The sequence below is a fragment of the Plasmodium fragile genome, assembly GCF_000956335.1.
Source record: "Plasmodium fragile strain nilgiri unplaced genomic scaffold supercont1.2, whole genome shotgun sequence".
NCBI lineage: Eukaryota > Apicomplexa > Aconoidasida > Haemosporida > Plasmodiidae > Plasmodium > Plasmodium fragile.
Window position 1 is genome coordinate 320,277 of NW_012192582.1, and position 20,126 is coordinate 340,402.

At 37.7% G+C, this 20,126-nt stretch overlaps 5 protein-coding genes across 5 annotated transcripts; 3 read left to right on the forward strand and 2 right to left on the reverse strand.

The window, feature by feature from the left end:
- Positions 1-482: 482 nt before the first annotated feature.
- AK88_00237 (carbamoyl-phosphate synthase, large subunit) lies at positions 483-7,273 on the forward strand (the record flags this gene model as incomplete). Its single annotated transcript, XM_012477888.1, has 2 exons — positions 483-513; positions 741-7,273. The coding sequence occupies 2 exons, from the start codon at positions 483-485 to the stop codon at positions 7,271-7,273; spliced, it is 6,564 nt and encodes a 2,187-aa protein (XP_012333311.1).
- A 926-nt stretch (positions 7,274-8,199) lies between these two features.
- AK88_00238 (uncharacterized protein) lies at positions 8,200-8,655 on the reverse strand (the record flags this gene model as incomplete). Its single annotated transcript, XM_012477889.1, has 1 exon — positions 8,200-8,655. The coding sequence occupies one exon, from the start codon at positions 8,653-8,655 to the stop codon at positions 8,200-8,202; it is 456 nt and encodes a 151-aa protein (XP_012333312.1).
- Positions 8,656-10,134: 1,479 nt separating this feature from the next.
- AK88_00239 (uncharacterized protein) lies at positions 10,135-12,276 on the reverse strand (the record flags this gene model as incomplete). The annotated part of the gene is made up of 1 exon (XM_012477890.1): positions 10,135-12,276. The coding sequence occupies one exon, from the start codon at positions 12,274-12,276 to the stop codon at positions 10,135-10,137; it is 2,142 nt and encodes a 713-aa protein (XP_012333313.1).
- Positions 12,277-14,815: 2,539 nt separating this feature from the next.
- AK88_00240 (uncharacterized protein) lies at positions 14,816-17,315 on the forward strand (the record flags this gene model as incomplete). The annotated part of the gene is made up of 2 exons (XM_012477891.1): positions 14,816-14,955; positions 15,110-17,315. 2 exons carry the CDS (start codon positions 14,816-14,818, stop codon positions 17,313-17,315), a joined length of 2,346 nt encoding a protein of 781 aa, XP_012333314.1.
- Positions 17,316-19,306: 1,991 nt separating this feature from the next.
- On the forward strand, positions 19,307-20,049 carry AK88_00241 (uncharacterized protein; the record flags this gene model as incomplete). The annotated part of the gene is made up of 2 exons (XM_012477892.1): positions 19,307-19,893; positions 19,944-20,049. 2 exons carry the CDS (start codon positions 19,307-19,309, stop codon positions 20,047-20,049), a joined length of 693 nt encoding a protein of 230 aa, XP_012333315.1.
- Between the last annotated feature and the right edge of the window lie 77 nt (positions 20,050-20,126).

Sequence of the window (20,126 nt, forward strand, 5' to 3'; positions counted from 1 at the left end):
TTAATATATATATTTATATATATATTATATATGTATATATATTAACATGTGAAGGCATAAGAAAAAATATATATTATAACGAAATACTGCAGCATAGCGTAAAGATAACCAAAAAATAAAAGCAAACAGGGAGAAGAAAAGCGCAGAACAGATTTTAATTATATAACTACGCTCTGCTCCAAAACAGAGCTGTACTTTTTTAAGCATATTACTTTTAACTCTGTTTTTTCTGACCATATTATGAAAAAAAAAAAAAAAAAAAAACAGTTTGCTTTGCATCTTATTTTTATTTTTCTTCATGTACTGCGTTCTTAAACTTCACGATGTTAATTATGTAAACATGAACATGTATGCGCTAGAACAAATTATCAGGAGTTTACATTTTGCAAAATCAGGAGCATATCCCTTTATGCTTTGACGCCTTGTTCTCTCTCTCTCTCTTTTTGTTTTTTACTTAAAATTTTAATTCCCTTTTCAAGAACATGATGAGCACGGAATTCTGGCCTGACTATGGTACGGTTGCACAGAGCGAACACACATTTACATGAGAATATGTACATATATATGGGAGTCTGCACAAGATGCAGTTCGATAAGGGCATATGCGCATAGACAGCAAGGGAAACCACCCTGCGCTGGCAAATGTGCCGGTGCCTAATTGTGTACTTTCTAAGTTGCATATTCCTGTACGCCTCCCACAAACATGCCCGTGTGACTTCTTTTCCTGCAACCCGTGTACAGATTATAAAACCGTGGGGAAGCTGATTCTCGAAGATGACACCGAGTTCGTAGGATACAGTGTTGGGTACGAAGGGTGCAAAGAAGAAGAGAAAGCTGCTCCAAAGAAGGAAGACACGAAAAGAAGTATTTCTGACCAAGTGCTGGAAACAAAAAACTACTTGAAGGAGGATGTGTTATTTAAAAATAGTAAAATTGAAAATGATGATTATATAGTAACGGGAGAAGTTATATTCAACACAGCTATGGTTGGGTACCCAGAAGCTTTAACGGACCCGAGTTACTTTGGACAGATACTTGTATTAACATTTCCATCCATTGGAAATTATGGCGTGGAAAAAGTACAACATAATAATTTTGGGTTGGTGACAAATTTCGAAAGCAATAAAATACAAATTCAAGGGTTAGTAATATGTGAGTACACAAAAAAGTCGTACCATTATAATTCGTTTATTACACTAAGTGAGTGGCTCAAATTGTATAAAGTGCCGTGCATAGGTGGAATAGATACCAGGGCCTTAACAAAAATTTTGAGAGAGAAAGGAAGCATGTTAGGGAAAATTGTGATTTATAAAAATGCAAAAAATGTAAATAAGCTATATAAAGAAATAAGCTTATTTGACCCAGGACAGATCGACACCATCAAGTATGTATGTAGTCATTACATTCGAGTTATAAAATTGGGGAAAGTAAATTATTATAACAATTGTAAGAGTAAAGAAGATTCGAAAGGGATAAATGATACCAATGATTATTCCCCCGAGGAACAAGAAAATTGTAATAACAGCCTTATGCATAGCAATAGCTATAATTACCAAAGTATTTCTTCATTCGAAAAAATGGACTCTAACAAAAATTTAAATCAGCATTCCTTGCTAAGGGATAGAATGAATCTTTTGGTCTCATCAGAAGAGAATATTGATCATTGTAGTGGCTACCAGGAGTATAGCACCCATGGGGGAAAGAAGGATGCGTTTTTTAACCTACGTGGTGCATGCGAATATGATAAGTATTTAATAGATTTGGAGGAAAATTCCTTCTTCCACGATGGCAATGTGGACGAGTATGGCCACTACGATGTGGAGATGAGTCTGCATAAGAGTGGACTGAGTGGTGCGGGAAGGAAGGTGTGTACCGCGAATGGAAAAGATGAGCATGGCGCCACGCAGGATGAGGCAACCTTCAACCTCAATAATGACTACTCCACGTACTTAAAAAAAAAACTGAAGAATGAGGAATTTCTCAAGCTTGTGAACAAGAGAAAATCTGACACGGAAAAAATTATCGTTGTTGTAGATTGCGGGATTAAAAACAGTATAATAAAGAACCTAATGAAAAATGGCAAAGACTTACCCTTGACGTATATCATTGTGCCATATTACTACGACTATAACAGTATAGATTACGACGCAGTTTTGCTGTCCAACGGTCCAGGGGATCCCAAAAAATGTGACTTTTTAATTGAAACATTGAAGAAAAGCTTACAAAAAAATAAGCTCATATTTGGTATCTGCTTAGGTAATCAGCTATTGGGTATTTCTCTCGGATGCGAGACGTACAAAATGAAGTACGGGAATAGAGGGGTAAACCAACCCGTTATCCAACTGGTAGATAACAAATGTTACATAACATCGCAAAATCATGGGTACTGTTTGAAGAAGAAAAGTATACTGAGAAGGAAGGAGTTGGCCATTAGCTACGTGAACGCGAATGACAAATCGGTAGAAGGAATTACCCACAAGAATGGAAGATTTTACAGTGTTCAGTTTCACCCTGAGGGGAATAACGGACCAGAAGATACTTCCTTCCTTTTTAAAAATTTCCTCATAGATATATTTAACAAAAAAAGAGAATTTAGGGAACATATCGGACATAACATAATTTACATAAAAAAAAAAGTGCTTCTCCTTGGTAGCGGTGGACTATGTATAGGGCAAGCAGGAGAATTTGATTACTCAGGAACTCAGGCTATTAAAAGTTTGAAAGAGTGTGGCATCTATGTAATTTTAGTGAACCCTAATATTGCCACGGTGCAAACGTCGAAGGGGTTAGCGGATAAGGTATATTTTTTACCCGTGAATTGCGAATTTGTAGAAAAAATTATAAAAAAGGAAAAACCCGATTTCATTTTGTGTACCTTTGGTGGGCAAACTGCGCTGAACTGTGCACTCATGTTGGAGCAGAAAAAAATTCTGAAAAAAAATAATTGCTTAGCTCTGGGGACATCCTTAGAATCCATTATGATAACAGAAAATAGGAGCATGTTTGCAGAAAAGCTGCGAGAAATTAATGAAATTATAGCCCCTTATGGAAGTGCTAGAAATGTAGAACAAGCCATTGAAGTGGCTAACAAAATTGGGTACCCCATATTAGTACGCACGACGTTTTCCCTAGGAGGACTAAACAGTAGTTTCATAAATAACGAAGAGGAGTTAGTGAAAAAGTGCAAAGAAATATTCCTGCAAACGGATAATGAAATATTTATAGACAAGTCATTAAAAGGATGGAAAGAAATAGAATACGAATTGTTAAGAGATAACAAGAATAATTGTATAGCAATTTGTAACATGGAAAATATAGATCCTCTGGGTATCCACACAGGAGACAGTATCGTGGTTGCTCCTTCTCAGACCCTGAGTAACCACGAATATTATAAATTTCGTGAAATAGCCCTGAAGGTTATCACTCACTTGAACATTATTGGGGAATGTAATATTCAATTCGGTATTAACCCTAAAACGGGAGAATATTGCATTATCGAGGTGAATGCCAGACTGAGCAGAAGTTCAGCACTTGCGTCCAAGGCTACAGGGTACCCATTGGCTTACATATCTGCTAAAATAGCGCTTGGATATGATTTGATTAGCTTAAAAAATAGTATTACCAAGAAAACTACTGCTTGTTTTGAGCCTTCCCTTGATTACATAACGACAAAAATTCCAAGGTGGGATTTAAACAAATTTGAGTTTGCCTCGAAAACAATGAATAGCAGTATGAAAAGTGTTGGTGAAGTTATGTCCATAGGGAGGACCTTTGAAGAATCCATACAGAAATCGCTTAGATGTATAGATGATAATTACCTAGGGTTCAGTAACACATATTGTATTGATTGGGATGAGGCAAAAATTGTGGATGAGTTGAAGAACCCATCTCCAAAAAGGATAGATGCAATTCACCAAGCTTTTCATTTGAACATCCCAATGGAAAAAATTCACGAACTGACGAATATAGAGTACTGGTTTTTACACAAATTTTACAACATTTTTAATTTGCAAAATAAGCTAAAAACGTTATCGTTGGAACAGCTCTCCTTTCATGACTTGAAATATTTTAAGAAGCACGGATTCAGTGACAAGCAAATTGCTCATTACCTCTCCTTTAACAATCCAAAGGTTACTGAAGCGGGTGTCATGAGGTACAGAGAAAGCTTAGGACTACATCCGCACATAAAAGTTATTGATACCCTATCTGCTGAATTTCCAGCCTTAACTAATTATTTGTATTTGACGTACCAAGGAGTTGAACATGACGTATTGCCTCTTAACATGAAGAGGAAGAAAAAATTGTCTACGGAGCATTACGCGAAAAAGGGGAATAAGGCAGGAAATTGTGTGTACCCCCCTCATATTTCTTCTGACATGCAGGAGAAGAATGTGGTGAAGCAGATGCAGCTGGGTTGTGATGAGAATGTTTATGACGAGCCATTTGATAACGATATAGATGTGACTTTCATGAGTACAAAGATGGAAGGAACTGTAGGGAAAAACGACAAGATGATCGGTTCATGCCCATTTGGAGGTTTTAAAAGGGAGGAGGGTCCCGAGGGAACACAAATGAATGTACATGCGAGTGCGTCCAATCAACTGCTTAATAAAGACGGGAAAGAGGAGAAGAGCATAGGATCAGACGAAACGAATGTATTTAGTGTGAAAAATGGTTCAAATAATATTTCCATGCCCAGTGCTCATAACATCGCCGACAGTACAATGGTGAATAAAGACCCACAAAGTGCCACACAGGAGGGGCAAGACAGCAAACACATCAAAGGATACAGTGCAAATTACACAGGCAAAGATGGCTGCAATAAGAAATTGCAAAATAGCGAAGCATTGATGAATCATAGAATGGACGACATCTCAAACAAAAGTTCGCACTCGACTAATGATCAGTTGTACTTGGAAAATGTGAACACATCAGATGAAGAAATGACCAACAAAAATGGAAATGCATATTACATATCAAAGAAGAAAATGAACTTTTCAGATAGTAAGGGGACAGGAAGTCTGTACTACGTGGAGGACTCCGTGTACAATAATGAATACAAAATGAGCAAAATGAAAGAGTTAATTAATAGCGAGAACACGGACAGTAATGACAGTCTGCAGTTTGAGCAGCGTGGATTTGTTGTGAAATCGGGACAAGTGGGAGCACAATTCAGGGCAACTGCCGCAGGTGAAAATTCTATTGCGATGCATGTCCCGCACTATACTGGCCGTAAGGTGAATTTGGGTAAAGGGGACAACCTTCATCATTACGAAACTGAAAGGGAAAGAAGCAAAGGAAGGAGTAGCAAGGGAAAAAGGGAGACCAAACTGAACAACAATGGTATAAATTTGGATGATAGTAACAGCGACTGCTTCTCCGAATTGTCGTACTTGCGCCATTGCACCAAATCAAGTGATGCAGAAAATGACGACATTGACGATGATGACGATGCTTATTACAATGGGGGGGAGGACGTGTACACGTGCAGCACAGATAATGGCCTCTTTGATGAATATGCAGAATCGTACAACACTTTTTCTTCTAAGGAATCTGAAGGATCGTCCATATATTCCGAGAGTGAAAACATCTTTAGCAAAAAATTTAACGATATTGGTTTTAAGATAATTCATGATAGGAATGAAGAGGAGAAAGAAAAGAAAAAATGTTTCATTGTGTTAGGATGTGGGTGCTATAGAATTGGTAGCTCAGTCGAATTTGACTGGAGTGCAATCCATTGCGTAAAAACGATTAGGAAATTAAACCACAAGGCAATCCTAATAAACTGCAACCCAGAAACGGTCAGTACAGACTACGACGAAAGTGACAGATTGTACTTTGACGAAATTAGCACTGAAGTTATAAAATTTATTTACAACTTTGAAAGGAGCCACGGTGTTATAATAGCGTTCGGAGGACAGACATCCAACAATTTGGTGTTCAGCTTGTACAAGAATAATGTTAACATTTTAGGGACAAGTGCAAAGAGTGTAGATTGCTGCGAAAATAGAAACAAATTTTCCAACCTTTGTGATTCTTTAAAAATAGATCAACCCAAATGGAACAAATTTACCAAACTTTCTAAAGCTATACAATTTGCAAATGAGGTGAAGTTCCCGGTTTTGGTGAGGCCGTCATATGTCCTCTCTGGCGCCGCCATGAGAGTTGTAAATTGCTTTGAAGAATTAAAAAATTTCCTCATGAAAGCGGCAATCGTTAGTAAGGACAATCCGGTGGTCATTTCTAAATTTATTGAAAATGCGAAAGAAATAGAAATTGACTGTGTGAGCAAAAATGGGAAAATTATAAATTATGCCATTTCGGAGCACGTCGAAAATGCAGGTGTACATTCAGGAGATGCCACTTTGATACTTCCTGCACAGAATATTTACGTAGAAACACACAGAAAAATAAAAAAAATTTCGGAGAAAATTTCCAAATCGTTGAACATTTCTGGACCCTTTAACATTCAGTTCATTTGCCACCAGAATGAAATAAAAATTATTGAATGTAATTTGAGGGCGTCTCGAACTTTTCCTTTCATTTCCAAAGCCCTAAATCTGAACTTTATCGATTTAGCTACCAGAATTTTAATGGGTTATGATGTGAAGCCAATTAATATATCCCTCATAGATTTAGAATACACTGCTGTGAAATCTCCCATATTTTCCTTCAACCGACTGCACGGATCTGATTGCATCCTGGGTGTAGAAATGAAGTCCACTGGAGAAGTCGCATGTTTTGGTCTGAACAAATACGAAGCTTTGCTAAAGTCCTTGATAGCCACTGGCATGAAATTACCAAAAAAATCTATCCTCATAAGTATTAAAAATTTAAACAACAAGCTAGCCTTTGAAGAACCATTCCAGCTGCTTTTCCTAATGGGGTTTACCATTTACGCAACTGAAGGAACGTACGATTTTTATTCGAAATTTCTGGAATCCTTTAACGTTACCAAGGGATCCAAATTTCACCAGAGACTCATCCGAGTGCATAATAAGAGCTCAGAAAATCTGATGCCCAACATTACCGATTTGATCATGAACCACAAGGTAGAAATGGTTATCAATATTACGGATACGCTTAAAACCAAGGTCAGCTCTAATGGATATAAGATAAGGCGTCTCGCCTCAGACTTCCAGGTGCCCCTGATAACGAACATGAAGCTGTCCTCGCTGTTCATAGACTCCCTGTACAGGAAGTTCTCTCGCAGGAAGGAGAAGAAGCCCTTCTACACCATTAAGAGCTACGACGAGTACATAAGTTTGGTGTAGAGAGGAACGCGGCAATAGGGAAAAGTAGCGGGTGGTAACAAAACTTGTGCTGCACGCGGCACACATGCTTAAATGCGCAAATGTGTGTGAGGAATTGCGTGTGTGAAAGCATTTCAGAATCCCCTGCAGTGCGACATTTTAAAAAAAAAAATAAGCGCAAATATATTATGCCTCACGGAGAACCCTAAATGGGTACGATGTTCGTGCAAGATATATGTTCCCCCTTTTAGCTGTTACGTTTGTTTTGCCTGTGATATAGCTCATCTTTTTTCTTTTTTTTTTTTTTTTTATTTTCTGTGCTCACCCATTTTTGTAGTGCCTCACTCCAACACGTTAAGTCCTTTTGTCACTTGTAGTCCCAGTGTTTTCGCGTACGCTTGTGCGTTCGTGTTTTTACAAGTCCACCCAGTGCAGACATATTTGTGTTCATTTCCAGTGCTTTTGGCCTCTGCGTGCATGGGGCGAATTCATACATATAATTACATACCCCATATATATGCCCCTTTGTACATACGTACGTAAATATATACATGTAAATATTTTCACACATGTGTGCATATTTTTTCTTCTCCCAATACACGCTATCACAACATATTTGTGAGCAAGTAGCAAGTAGAAGGGGGAAAAAAAAAACACCCTTTGCGATAACAAATTTTAAATAGTAGGCGAATTTTTGAACTACTCAAAATGTCAACCAAGGGGGGTCACCCCGTTGGCAAGTATACATATACAAAATTATAGGTGGGCATAAAGAAGGGGCATTAAAAAGGTGAATAAGAAATTTGATACACACAAAAAAAAAATAAAATAAAAAAAAAAAAAAAAAAGCGCGTTTCTGCGATTTTTTAGTTGACTTGTTATCGTTCACAACTTTCTAGCAGTTCAGTCACATGGTTCTGTTTCACACGATGTGCTTCACTTTTTTATCACTCGAGAGCCTGCAGCAGTATGTCCAAGTCGTCCTGTGTGTTGACTTGGTTTGTTCCACTTTGTGCATTATCTGCACCGCTTGCTGTATGCGCCTTGGCAGAGTTGTTAGCCTGCATGGCGTTTTCCTTTTTATGAATTTCCTCTTGAATGGCTATTTGTCTCTTTAATTCATCGTGTATATCTAGAAACAACGAATCCTCTAGCGAGTTTAAAATGTCTTGAACGAGAATTGTGCTTTTCTTTTCACTTTCGCAATGTTCCAAGGCTCCATCAGTAATGTACAAAATGAACATGGACAAACATCGTCCCAAAGTGGTAACTGCTTCTTTCCTTATTTTGTAATTTTTCAAATTTATATTATTATGTATTATTTTCAATATTACGCTGTTTGGTAAACCAAAAATGGTTTCTTTGATAATATCTATATTTTCTGTGTTTTTTTGTGTTTCCATGTTTTTTGTGCAGGTGGTTTGAAGTGTTGCGAGAGAGCGGACCAAAGGGGGGTATATTATACTATATATGTTGCGAAAAAACCATATGTGGTTGGGAGAAGCAGAGTGGGGTAAAGAATAAATCGTTATATATGGACCCGTATGCTGAGTGAAACAAGCACTGCCTCGTTAATTACTTTCGTGTTATCTTATCCGAACGAATAAAAAAGCGGGCTCATAAGCACACGTGCACGCATTTCGGAAAAAAAAAAAAAAAAAAAAAAAAGAACAGGGAACAAAATAAAATGAAATATGAAACAAAATGACAAGACATTCAAACGGGGAAAGGCGCCAAATGTGTACATATGTCTTCCCCCCACATTCAGCAAGCATGCGCACGAAAGGTAAAATAGCGAACTAAAATGGCATAGCACATTTCATTTACGTTTTTCATGGGAATGAATATTCTCGTGAAAAGCGTTTTGTTACGTGTGCACTTTCATTTTGACAGTTGAAATGGTCAAAACAGGGGAAATAAATAAGGGAAGGAAAATTCCCTTTATGTGTACACTTTAGCCTCTTTACAAAAATAAGCCCTTTGCATGAAACGTGAGGGGGATGGGGTGGGAAGCGAAATGCATAGCGTTTCAACGGGAAGATGTGGTTTAGGCCCACATTACCCGGTTTGCACGCCATTTGGTAAATCGTAAATTTTTTTTTTTCCCCCCACGCCTCTATTTCGCCTTATCGCTATTGCAAATTGGCTCGAAGTTGCGTGGGCTCTCAAGGGGAATACCACCTTTATAGCCTCACTGCAGCGCTATTTATTTATTATGCTTTTTTCCTTTCTTTTTTTTTTTTGTTTTCTTCTCCTACGCATAGCTTCTTAAAAATGGAGGGCGTGGAGTGTCATTCAAGGGGCAAGCGCGCATAGGCACACATACATGCCGTTACACTGTTATGCTGCTGTACCGCTCTATCGATACACACCCGAGTGTAAATACAAATTTGTGAAGCCAAATTCAATGCAAGCCGCTCCAGAGAATAGGATAAAAGGGAGACAGACCTGTGCTGGGACACATGCGAAAACAAGGTAATGGGAAAATTAAAACAAAATTATGTGCAAACTGCGGGGGAGAGCAACATAGGCACAAAGTTCTAGGATTAAAAATTACCGAAAAAAGAAAAAAAAAGGAGTGTATCCAAATAAATGGGCCATAAATAACGTGCATCCAAAAAAAAAAAAAAAGAAAAAGAAAAAAAGAACATTATGAACAACCAAGCAGACAAAAAAAATTAAAAAAAATTATGCGCTTTGATAAAAGTAGCCTTTAAAAAAATTTTAAAAGTATTCCAAATTGGGTGACAATTATTTAAAAAAAAAAAAAAAAAAAAGGGAAAACATTTGTTGGTGGCCATCGCCACAGCTGTGTGTGGTTGACAGTGGGGCCGCCCTTCCTTCCTCGCGGCCTTTGGGACTTCCTGCAACGCAGGGCGGTGCTACTTAAAGATGGGATTACGCATGTTGAGGAGGGACTGTTCGTACGTCTTGATATCCAAATTCTTGCAGTAGGGCTTCTGATGTAGGCTGGGGAAAGGCAGCTGGCTCTTGTCATATTCCAACTCATGAATTTCGTCAATGTCTATTTCTACGCAGGTCTTATCACGACAGCACTTATTATTCATGTTGCACTTTTTTTTGAATTTATTCATACAATTTAAAGACAAGGGGGATTTATCTTCTTTTAATTCGTAAAATGTAATGAAATTTTTGCAAGTAATTTTTTCATATATGGTAATGATAACATGCTTGAATATTATAAACATCATTCTTATACAATTGAATGCATCATTTATGGTGAAAATGATATTTTGAAAGGCATAAAACAACATGAGTAAGTGTATATGTAGATTATTACAAACATAGTGATAACAAAAAAAATTAAAGTTATATTCAGTTACATCTTTGTTTATATATATATTGTAATAAATTGATAAGATATACAGACCCATAATTAACACGTAGTGAGCAAATATGTAGCAAAATATTTTATACAATATCCCATACATTGTTAGGATTACACTAAATTTATTATTGTCCTTTATAATGATCCTTAAAATGAATAGTGAAAGTACAATGATAGATATTACTAGCAATTCTCCAAAGAAGGAATATATTGCATATTTATATATTTTGTTCATTTCCATATAAATGTACTGCATTACGTATTCATCATGGACTAAATTTACTATGTCCATTTCTATGATTTGGTTATTAACTTGGGGCGTTTCTTTTGTGCTTCCTTTGCTGCTTTTTGCTGCGAGGTTGGAAGAATTACCCGTTACCAGAGCATCGTCTTTATTTTTTTGTTTACTATCCACGTCGTTTTCATCCTTCCAGGGAGAAGGCGAATTGGCCTCCTTTTGCTTTTCCTTTTCCTTAGCTTCGGAACTACCCCTAAAGAGGATGTCCAAGTATTTCCTTTTTTTTTCATTATTTTGCAATACTTCATTTTGGCTACTTAGTGTGTTCACATGCGCATCCGCGCTATCCCCATAATACACTCTAGGTGCCCCATTTTTAGCAGGGTATAGTGTACTTCGAATAATTTCCTTTAAATTATCGTGTTCCCAGGAGTGCCCATTTTGCGAATTTATTTCGAATTCGTTATTTGTGTGTGGGAAGTGTGTTATCAGGTAAATCCCAATCATGATGTTGATAAACAAAGACATTAATCTCAAGTACAGTGCCAACTTCTCCTTGTGGCGCTTATTATTTTTATATATCATTTCTGAGGTATAATAGTACGCATCGTTATAGTATGACATTTGTCTAGACAATTGTTTTTCATCTTTAAAAATGTTTTGTTGCTCGTTTATATTATCCATAGACAGCATGAAATATTTTGAGATGTTACTAATGTTCCTTTTGATGGGACCGTTGCTATGGTCCTCTTTATAGTCCTCATTTACGTTATGGATTTTATTTTTTTTTCCCTTTTTGTACAGCTTATTTCTGTATTTTTTGTCTTTCATCGAGGTCATATTATTTTTCGAGCGAGATGTTGCTTTTTTTCTTAAATTCCTTGATTTTCCTTTTTTTCGCGGGACGCTTCCCTGCACGATTATGTCTTCTTCGTTTGCGCTCGCCAAGGCATGGACGTCGCTGTCCGCAGCGCAGTCGCCTTCATCTTCTTCTTCCTCCTCCTCGTCCTCATCGTCGTCCCCCTCTTCATCGTCTTCATTATATTCGTCTTCCTCCTCATCATCCTCCGCCCTTTCATCTTCTTCTTCTTCCTCCTCCTCATGATCACATTCGTACTCTTGGTGCTCCACTTCTCCCACCTGATCGCTCCCATTCCTTCCCCTGTAATACCGGTACACCTTTTCGTTATACTCACTAAAACTGACTTTCTTGTCGCAGCTTTCATTTTCCAAATCCTGGCTCTCTAGCAATTCGTACCTACTGTCATTTTCGTCATAATTCATGTCTTCCTTAAATACATAGCTGCTAATGAACGAATATATAGTTAATAAATTGCTGTTATTTTGTTCATCCTGTTGTTCTTTATTATTTTTTGTAGACCCATTTTTTGCACTCCTCAATGTATCGTTTCTGTCATAGCTGCTGGCTGCTTCCATTTCTGTTTCTGCATTTGGATTGCGTGGGTTTTACCACTTTGTCTTCGGACTTGTGGAGCTTACACTGACTCAGTTGTGTGCAGCGCTTGTTCAGGGACGCCACGAGTGAACATGCACGGGAAAAAATGGGCTATGTGGATGCTCGGTATGGTTGTCCATACGCTGTACACATATGAATTAAGTGTACGTTCCTCTCTCTTCAGCCGTCTACGTTCCCCAATTTTCCTGTCCCAATGTCTGACGTTTCGCTTGCTAGTACTGTCAATTTTGATTTTATTGCCTTGCCGCTTAAAACGTTGGATGGTTCGAAAAAAACATTGGACTGAAATGGACATAACGGCGGGGGAAAAAAAAAAAGAAAAAACAGGAAAAAATGGGAAACAATGAGAAATATTTAAATATAGTAAAAAAAAAAAAAAAAAAACAGGAAAATAGAGGAACGGAAAAAGACTCCCACTATGCTGGAAAAACACACACGAAAAAGTGCGTGGAAAATTCCTCGCTAGAATGGTGCACAAACATGCATTTCAGTTTTTCCTTTTTTTTTCCTTTTTTCAAAATGCGACAACATGGCCAGTGAAAAAATTGTGAAGGAATTTTCTACACTGACATGGGATTTTTATGCGCTGGAAAATTAGCCCGAGACGGGATATTTCACAAACTGTACGTCTGCGGAAATTGACAGTTGGGTAGTGTGTACCAAGTTGAACTAGTACTATTGGTTAATAGACAAAGAATAAAAAAAAAGAAGAGAAGAAAGAGAAAAGAAAAAGAAACTCAATTAAATAATTAAATGAATAACAAACTGAAGAGAATGTAAGAACGAAACAAAGAAGATTTCACCATATATGTTAAAAAAAAAAAAAAAACAAAAGTTACGAAACAGCTGCGAAAGGATTTGTAGGGGTCGAATTAAATAAAAAAGCGGTGTGTCCTTTTTTTGCACATTGGCATGGTAATGTGTTCGTATGAATTTTTTCCCGTTCTTTCGCAAAAACGTTGTTTATAGCGGGGGAAAGATGAGGGAATTCAGTGCGGAACCTACGGGGACGACATTATGTGGGTTAATGCATTATAGAGGCGCATGTGTGTAGGGACACCTTTGCGTAGAGCGCTGCGTGTACAGAAGAGCGTGCATATAATCGAGCGCGCCGATGAACAGATTCCCTCACAGCCATGTTTTTATCAGACCCATGAAGCATGCGTAAGTTTGTAATGCGAAATTTGCATTGCGCTTAACTGCTAACATGTTGGACATGTATGCACGCCATCATTCGTGGTGAACAGGGAAAGTGATATCCTGGGTGAAGACTAAACAATGAGTGACGGTTAGTACTCCAAATGGATTTCTTAAACATGAGCACAGTGACTATCGATTGGAAAAAGGAAGGAACTGAGGCGAAGTCAAACTGAACAGCCGTACGTTTATAAGGGCGTAAGAATTGACAGTATTCCATTGTTTTTTAAAAGGGGTCCATTTGCATGTTGAGTTTTTAAACACGCGTAATGCCCTGCAAATGAAAGTAGGAGCTCCTCTTGGAAAAAAATTTGCAAGCGATCGCTCAAGAGGGAAATGTTCATATGATTATGTATATATACACATGTGTACGTGGTGTGGGGGTAATGGCAAACAAGGCCGTACACACACGGCACTGGGAAAATACACATGCTGCGCAGTTATCCCAATTTACACATGGGGAAAAACCATTCCTTGCAAATAACACATGAAAAAAAAAAAAAAAAAAAAAAAAAAGTATTTTAAAGTAAACTTCCTCAGGAGGGGGCATAAAATGAACATGCTATATATTATGATAGTAGTGTTAAAATCGAATTCATCATTTTTTGTGTTTATCGCGCGCGTCCATAAGTGCTCTGCCGTGTTGCGCCCAACAAATCGCGCAGCATTTTGAAAAAGATAATACCACGACTCGGTGGGGGTCAAAAAGGGAAGCGCAGCACCGCACGTGTACAGGCCAGTGCATGTGTCAGTAAATTTATATGTATATATATATATATATATGTATATGTGTGTTTGTATTTTTTTTTTTTTTTTTTTCCTTTCTGCGCATTAGTGTTCCACGCCTGATGAATTAAAAGGAGGGGAAATGCATGGTGTTCCCCACTCCACAGAAAAATTCTTCACTTCAGAACGAATGTTTCGTTCCGTGTCTGCTTCAGTCCTGTGTAACAATTTGGCGAATGCATGTGTGCGTGATTGTTTTCTTTTGTCCTTTTTGGAAGTTGCCAAAGTTTAGACAACTTGGGTGCACACGAAGAACGGGAAGAATTCGCCTGCCATAATTTGTGCCTTTTTACATTTGAACTTTTTTTTGTATTTACTTTGGGAACAAAGTTGGTATTTACGAAGATGAGTGAGTATTTTTTTTTTTTTTTTTTTGTCTGTGTTACTCTCTCCCCATGCGTAGCGTTGTTTAGACACCTTTCTCATTTTTGATCAACCCATCCGCCGTATTCTCTTTGTAATGTTTATTTAAAAAAGAACAAATTTCATTTTTTTTCATTGAAAAAAATGCACAACATGGATTGTACGGACGAGTCTAGTGAAGATATACATTCCAAAAAAGGAAACTCTTCTGACGGCTCAGAGGAGCAAAGTGTGGAGTGCACGGAAGGGGAAGACGAATCAGGGAAGGAGTTGCGTGCCGTCGACAGCAAGAAGTAACACTTCATGAGTGAGCGTGAGAAAAAGCCCAAATAGGAACAGACGCGCGTGTGTGCATCTGTGCGTGTGTGTTGCAACGTATGTGCACAATCATGTGTATCTGTTGCAAAAGAAAAAACAAAATGCCCATTTCCTCTGTCCCCTCGCCAGAACGTACCGATGCGCTAGCTGCGCAAGAGCCGTGGAGGATGTCCTGATTTTTTCATGCAAGCATTTAATCTGCCTAATTTGCGCCAGCGAGCAACTGCATAAAAAATACGAGAAATGTATGAAGGCATGTTCAGAGCATGAAGAAAAGACGAAGAAGTCGCGAAATCACAAAATAAGCGAATGCTTTTTAAACTCCAAGGGAGTAGCCAGCGCAATAGATAATGACAAATTAAGTGAATTATTCAAAAAAGAAAAACTTGGTTACATCACATGCTACATATGTAATGTTAAGAATAAACTTGCCTTGGACACAATTGAGTTATTGACGAAGGTTGGGTTATTTTCCCATGACGTTTTGAATGTCCACAAGTTTTTTTTCAATTCGAACAAAAATGGGGCATATCAAAATGGGAAAATTAGTGAAGACCATATTAAAAAAAGGAGCGTTCAATTTAACGATACGCTAAAGAGCGATGTTGTTATAAATGAAAATTTGAACAAGCTACTAGTATCAAGTAGCATGTACAAATATTTAGACGAGTGTACAGATGATATGACTAAGTATTCATACATATGTAACGTGTGTTCATTGAACGAAGCTGTGATATACTGCAACGATTGTGTAGAGTACTTGTGCAAAGAATGTTGTAGCAGTATTCACCAAGAGGATATCATAAATAAGGTAAATTTTACGGATAAGAAAAGTCATGATTATTATGAAATTAATAAGAAAGGGGTACATCTTAAAAAAATTGTAAAATCGCCAAAAAAATTCCTCAACATAACGAAGGAAGACATTGAAATATTGCATGATACAGATGGAGATAGCTCGGACAATAAATTCGTAGATGAAAATTTACGCGAAAAAAAATTTGGAGATAATTACACCAAGGCCATTTACAAAGTGTACGATGATGATAATTCCGATTTTGACAACTATGACGAGAATCACTTTTATGAGAGAAAGAAGAAGCTCATAGATAGGGAATATACAAAGAAGAAGAGGATGCACATTTCGAACAAGTTGAATGATTTGGTGGAGGACATGAAAAATGGAAGCAGCTATGACAGTGAGAATTCTTCCGCGAAGGGCACCACAGGGTCAGTCGGCCGCACCGGGGGAGGGTTCAAAGGTGGAACAGCAACAAGTGGCAAGTATCATGGGAAAGGGAAGGGAAAGAAGAATCGCTCTAAATATCAGTACACACCTAGTGCGAGAGCGAAGAACGCGTGCAATACTGTACAGGGTAAGAAGAAGGATCAAACGGGGCAAGTCGAGGGAGAGGAAGGAATATGCCTTTTGTCAAACAGCACAGTTTCCAACGTAGATGTTAGTTCTAGTGAAAATTCCATCTCGTCAGCCAACAATTCCGAAAGGGAAATATGCATAACGGATATAAGCAAGGGAGCACATAAAATGGATAGCAATATTATCCTGCAGGATGAAAGTGTAAATAGTAAAAACTTCACAACGATCGAGAATATCAGATGCAGCCAGCATTATAATTACCCAATCCAATATTTCTGCCACACATGTTGCAACAAATGCTTCTGTTCTGAATGTGCAATTAATGGAGTACACACAAGTGAGTGTAACATTGAAAATATAAACACGGCCTTCATAACGGTATTAAATAATTACTTAATAAAATGGAACGAAATTATAAATGAGCTAATAAACGATTTAGGGAGAAATTTTTATGAATCTCTGGAAGATATTAAAAACGATTGGTCTCTTACCCTAAGCGAATGTTACTATGACTTGAACAGTAAAATAGGGTACATCACTAATAACTTGTCAAAAAAGGAGAAAGAAATTTTCGAACAGCTCGATGTGTACATGAATACTTTTAAGAGGGAAAACATAAACTATATCGAACTGCTAGACTCTAAATATGAGGAGATTGAGAAAACGATTAACATCATTCGGGATAATAAATTTCAACATAATCCAATCGAGATGATAAAATTTTATAGGAAAAATATTAACGCCATTGATAGGACTATTTTGGCAAATAATGATTTTAAGCCTATAGAAGATTTGTCAAAAATTCGACAGAGTAAAATTTTTTACATGGATTTGTACGCCTCGCAGATAGTCAGTTATATGCGGTACTTGCAGGCGTTTTTGAAGCCCAGCGGTCCCAATTTACCGTCTCCCTGGGGCCGGGGTGCAGGCAGTCCGGCTGTGCCTCGAAGTCCGTGATTGCGCGTGTGGGCGCGAGAATACATGGGTAGGTGCGTACGTATCCACGTGCGTACTTCTCTGCATATACCTGCATACCGCTAGGACCACGCCCAATATGAGGGGAAGATTAGCCCCATCTATGGCGAGGTGTAATACATGCCTTGAAGAGCAACGCGCTTGTAGAGGGCACCCCTTCGCGCTGCAGCACTTTTTCAAATAAGGAATGAGAGATGAACACATCTCGCTGTACACCTTTTTACACCCCCATAATGAATGTCTCCAGAAGAGTCAAAACAATGAAGCTGGGTCAGCATTTTAATGCCTATCGGAAACAAAAAAAAAAGTACCCACAAGAAAATACAAGCGCAGAAAAAAGTGCAAGGGCAAGTGCAGCATCAAGTGCAGGCGCATGCACAAATGGTGAGCACCGAGTACGCCAAAAATTGCCTTCAAAAAAAAAAAAAAAAACGCGTACAGGGAACGGAAGCCAAATGGAACATGTTGCACCTAACAACGTCGAATGTAAATAAGGAGATAAAATACTGTTGTTGCGTGTGGAAGAGAAAATTTTCCTTTTTTTCGAAAAGACATACATTTTTTACAAAACTTATAGTCCCCATTTGTCACGTACATGGTAACGGATTTTGTCTTTTTAATATTTCTTTGTGTGGTGGTCAGGGTACTTTTGTTTTCTCAAAATGGAAGGAACAAAATGGTGAAAAAAAGGAAAAAAGGCGTACACCTATACAAAGGCTCAAAAAGGTGTACGCCTTTTTTCTGAATTTTCTGTTTTTTGGTCACTCATGCATTTCAATTTTTAATATTCACGTGTATCATTAAGTTTTTTATTAATCCTTTTCTGCGAAAGGTTTTCTACGAAAGTTTTTCTACTGCATTTTTCCTATTAAGTTTTCCCATACAAATTTCCCATTCACTTTATCCATTCAAATTTCCCACTTAAACTTCTTCTTAAAATTTTAACATTTTACACTTTATTTTAAACTTTAAGCACAAAATAAGTAAAAAAACAGCTCTTGGCCATTTTGTTTAAAAAGGTGTAGCATTTTTTTACCCCAGCAGTGTAGTTTACACGGACCAGTGGAGTGATATCGATCAAAGTAACAGTTGCTCATTCTTAGTGTTTTCCTTCGCGACGTGCTTGCATAAATAGATGATTTTTCGTGTATTGGTATATACTTGCATAGAGAGAAGCATTCGTAGATTGGTGCATATTTAGTAGATACATATGAGCATACACAGATAGGTGCATGGATTGATAAGTGAACACAGATACATATATGCTTAGATAGATACATAGATGCTTATATAAATACATAGATGCTTATATAGATACATAGATAGATACTGATATAGATACGTAGATACATACATAGATAGATACATCTGTGCGCACATGGTGTATACGTAGATAAATACTTATATAGATGCTTACATAGATACGTAGATGCTTGTATAGATACGTAGATAGATACACACATAGATGCATAGATACTTTTATAGATACATAGATAGATACTTAGAGAGATACGTAGATGCTTGCATAGATACGTAGATAGTTACACACGTAGATGCTTATATAGCTACATAGATACTTATATAGATACATAAATACATAGATACATAGATAGATACTTATATAGTTACGTAGATAGATGCTTATATAGATACACGCATAGATGCTTATATAGATACGTAGATAGATGCACAGATAGATGCACATATACATACGTACATAGCTATATTGACAAATCTGTTGATAGGTACACTGAGAGGTACATACACACCTAGGCAGGCAACACACTTTACGCCAAAGACCGTTGAACCTTCCTTTTTCAAGTGTACGCCTTGCCCAAACATACATAAGAGAGTAACAAAAAAACAAAAAAAAAATTGAGAAAAAATATAAAAAAATAAAAAAAATAATAAAAAAAAAAAATAAAAAAAACGGTAACCTTATAGAGTTCTACCTTTTTCATCGTGTTCTTAAAATGTATACACATATGATGAGTGCCGGACAAAATTTATATGAAGGGGAAAATATCCCCGTGGACGTACAGTGCAAAGAACAACCTGAGTGTGTGTTGGGTAGATGCAGTGATGGTGGTTCTAGAAATAAAGTTATGTCCAAAAAGAGAAGAAGTATGAGAAGAAAGAGAAAAAGTATGAGAAAAAAGGGAATAAAAATTAGTCGAAAATATAAGAAACATATGATTCAAAAGAAGAGAGTGCATAAGAGAAAACACAAAAAACGTAGCGCTGGTAGAAAAGGGGGTCGTCCTGGCAACGGCTTATTGACAGGTGTTGAAAATGCTGCGGAAACAACTCTCCTCCCAGCCTGTGTCAATCAGAACAGAGGTCAGTGCAATGTGAGTAGAACAAGTCCAACAATCCATGTGTGCGCACAAACTTCTTATAGACAGATTCGTACGCAAAATGGGGTGCAGAATGTTTATCAAGTAAACGTTGAAAGTAAGGTACATGTGGCAATCCAATATAACGCTAGCGGTAGCCCACAGGTTTCTGGGCCTATTCAACAAAGGGGCGACACCAATGGGTTGAATGCTAATTCCTACGGGTGCGGATTGAACAACAGGAGTGTACCATGTCCTAACGGGACACACGGAGGAGTCGCAACTCCGAAGAGAACTGTAGCTCACAACGGAATAGCAGCACACAACGGAATAGCAGCTCACAACCGAATGGCAACACACAACGGAATGGCAAGTCCTAACAGAACTGTACCTCACAATGGAATAGCAGGTCACAACCGAATGGCAACACACAGCGGAATGGCAAGTCCTAACAGAA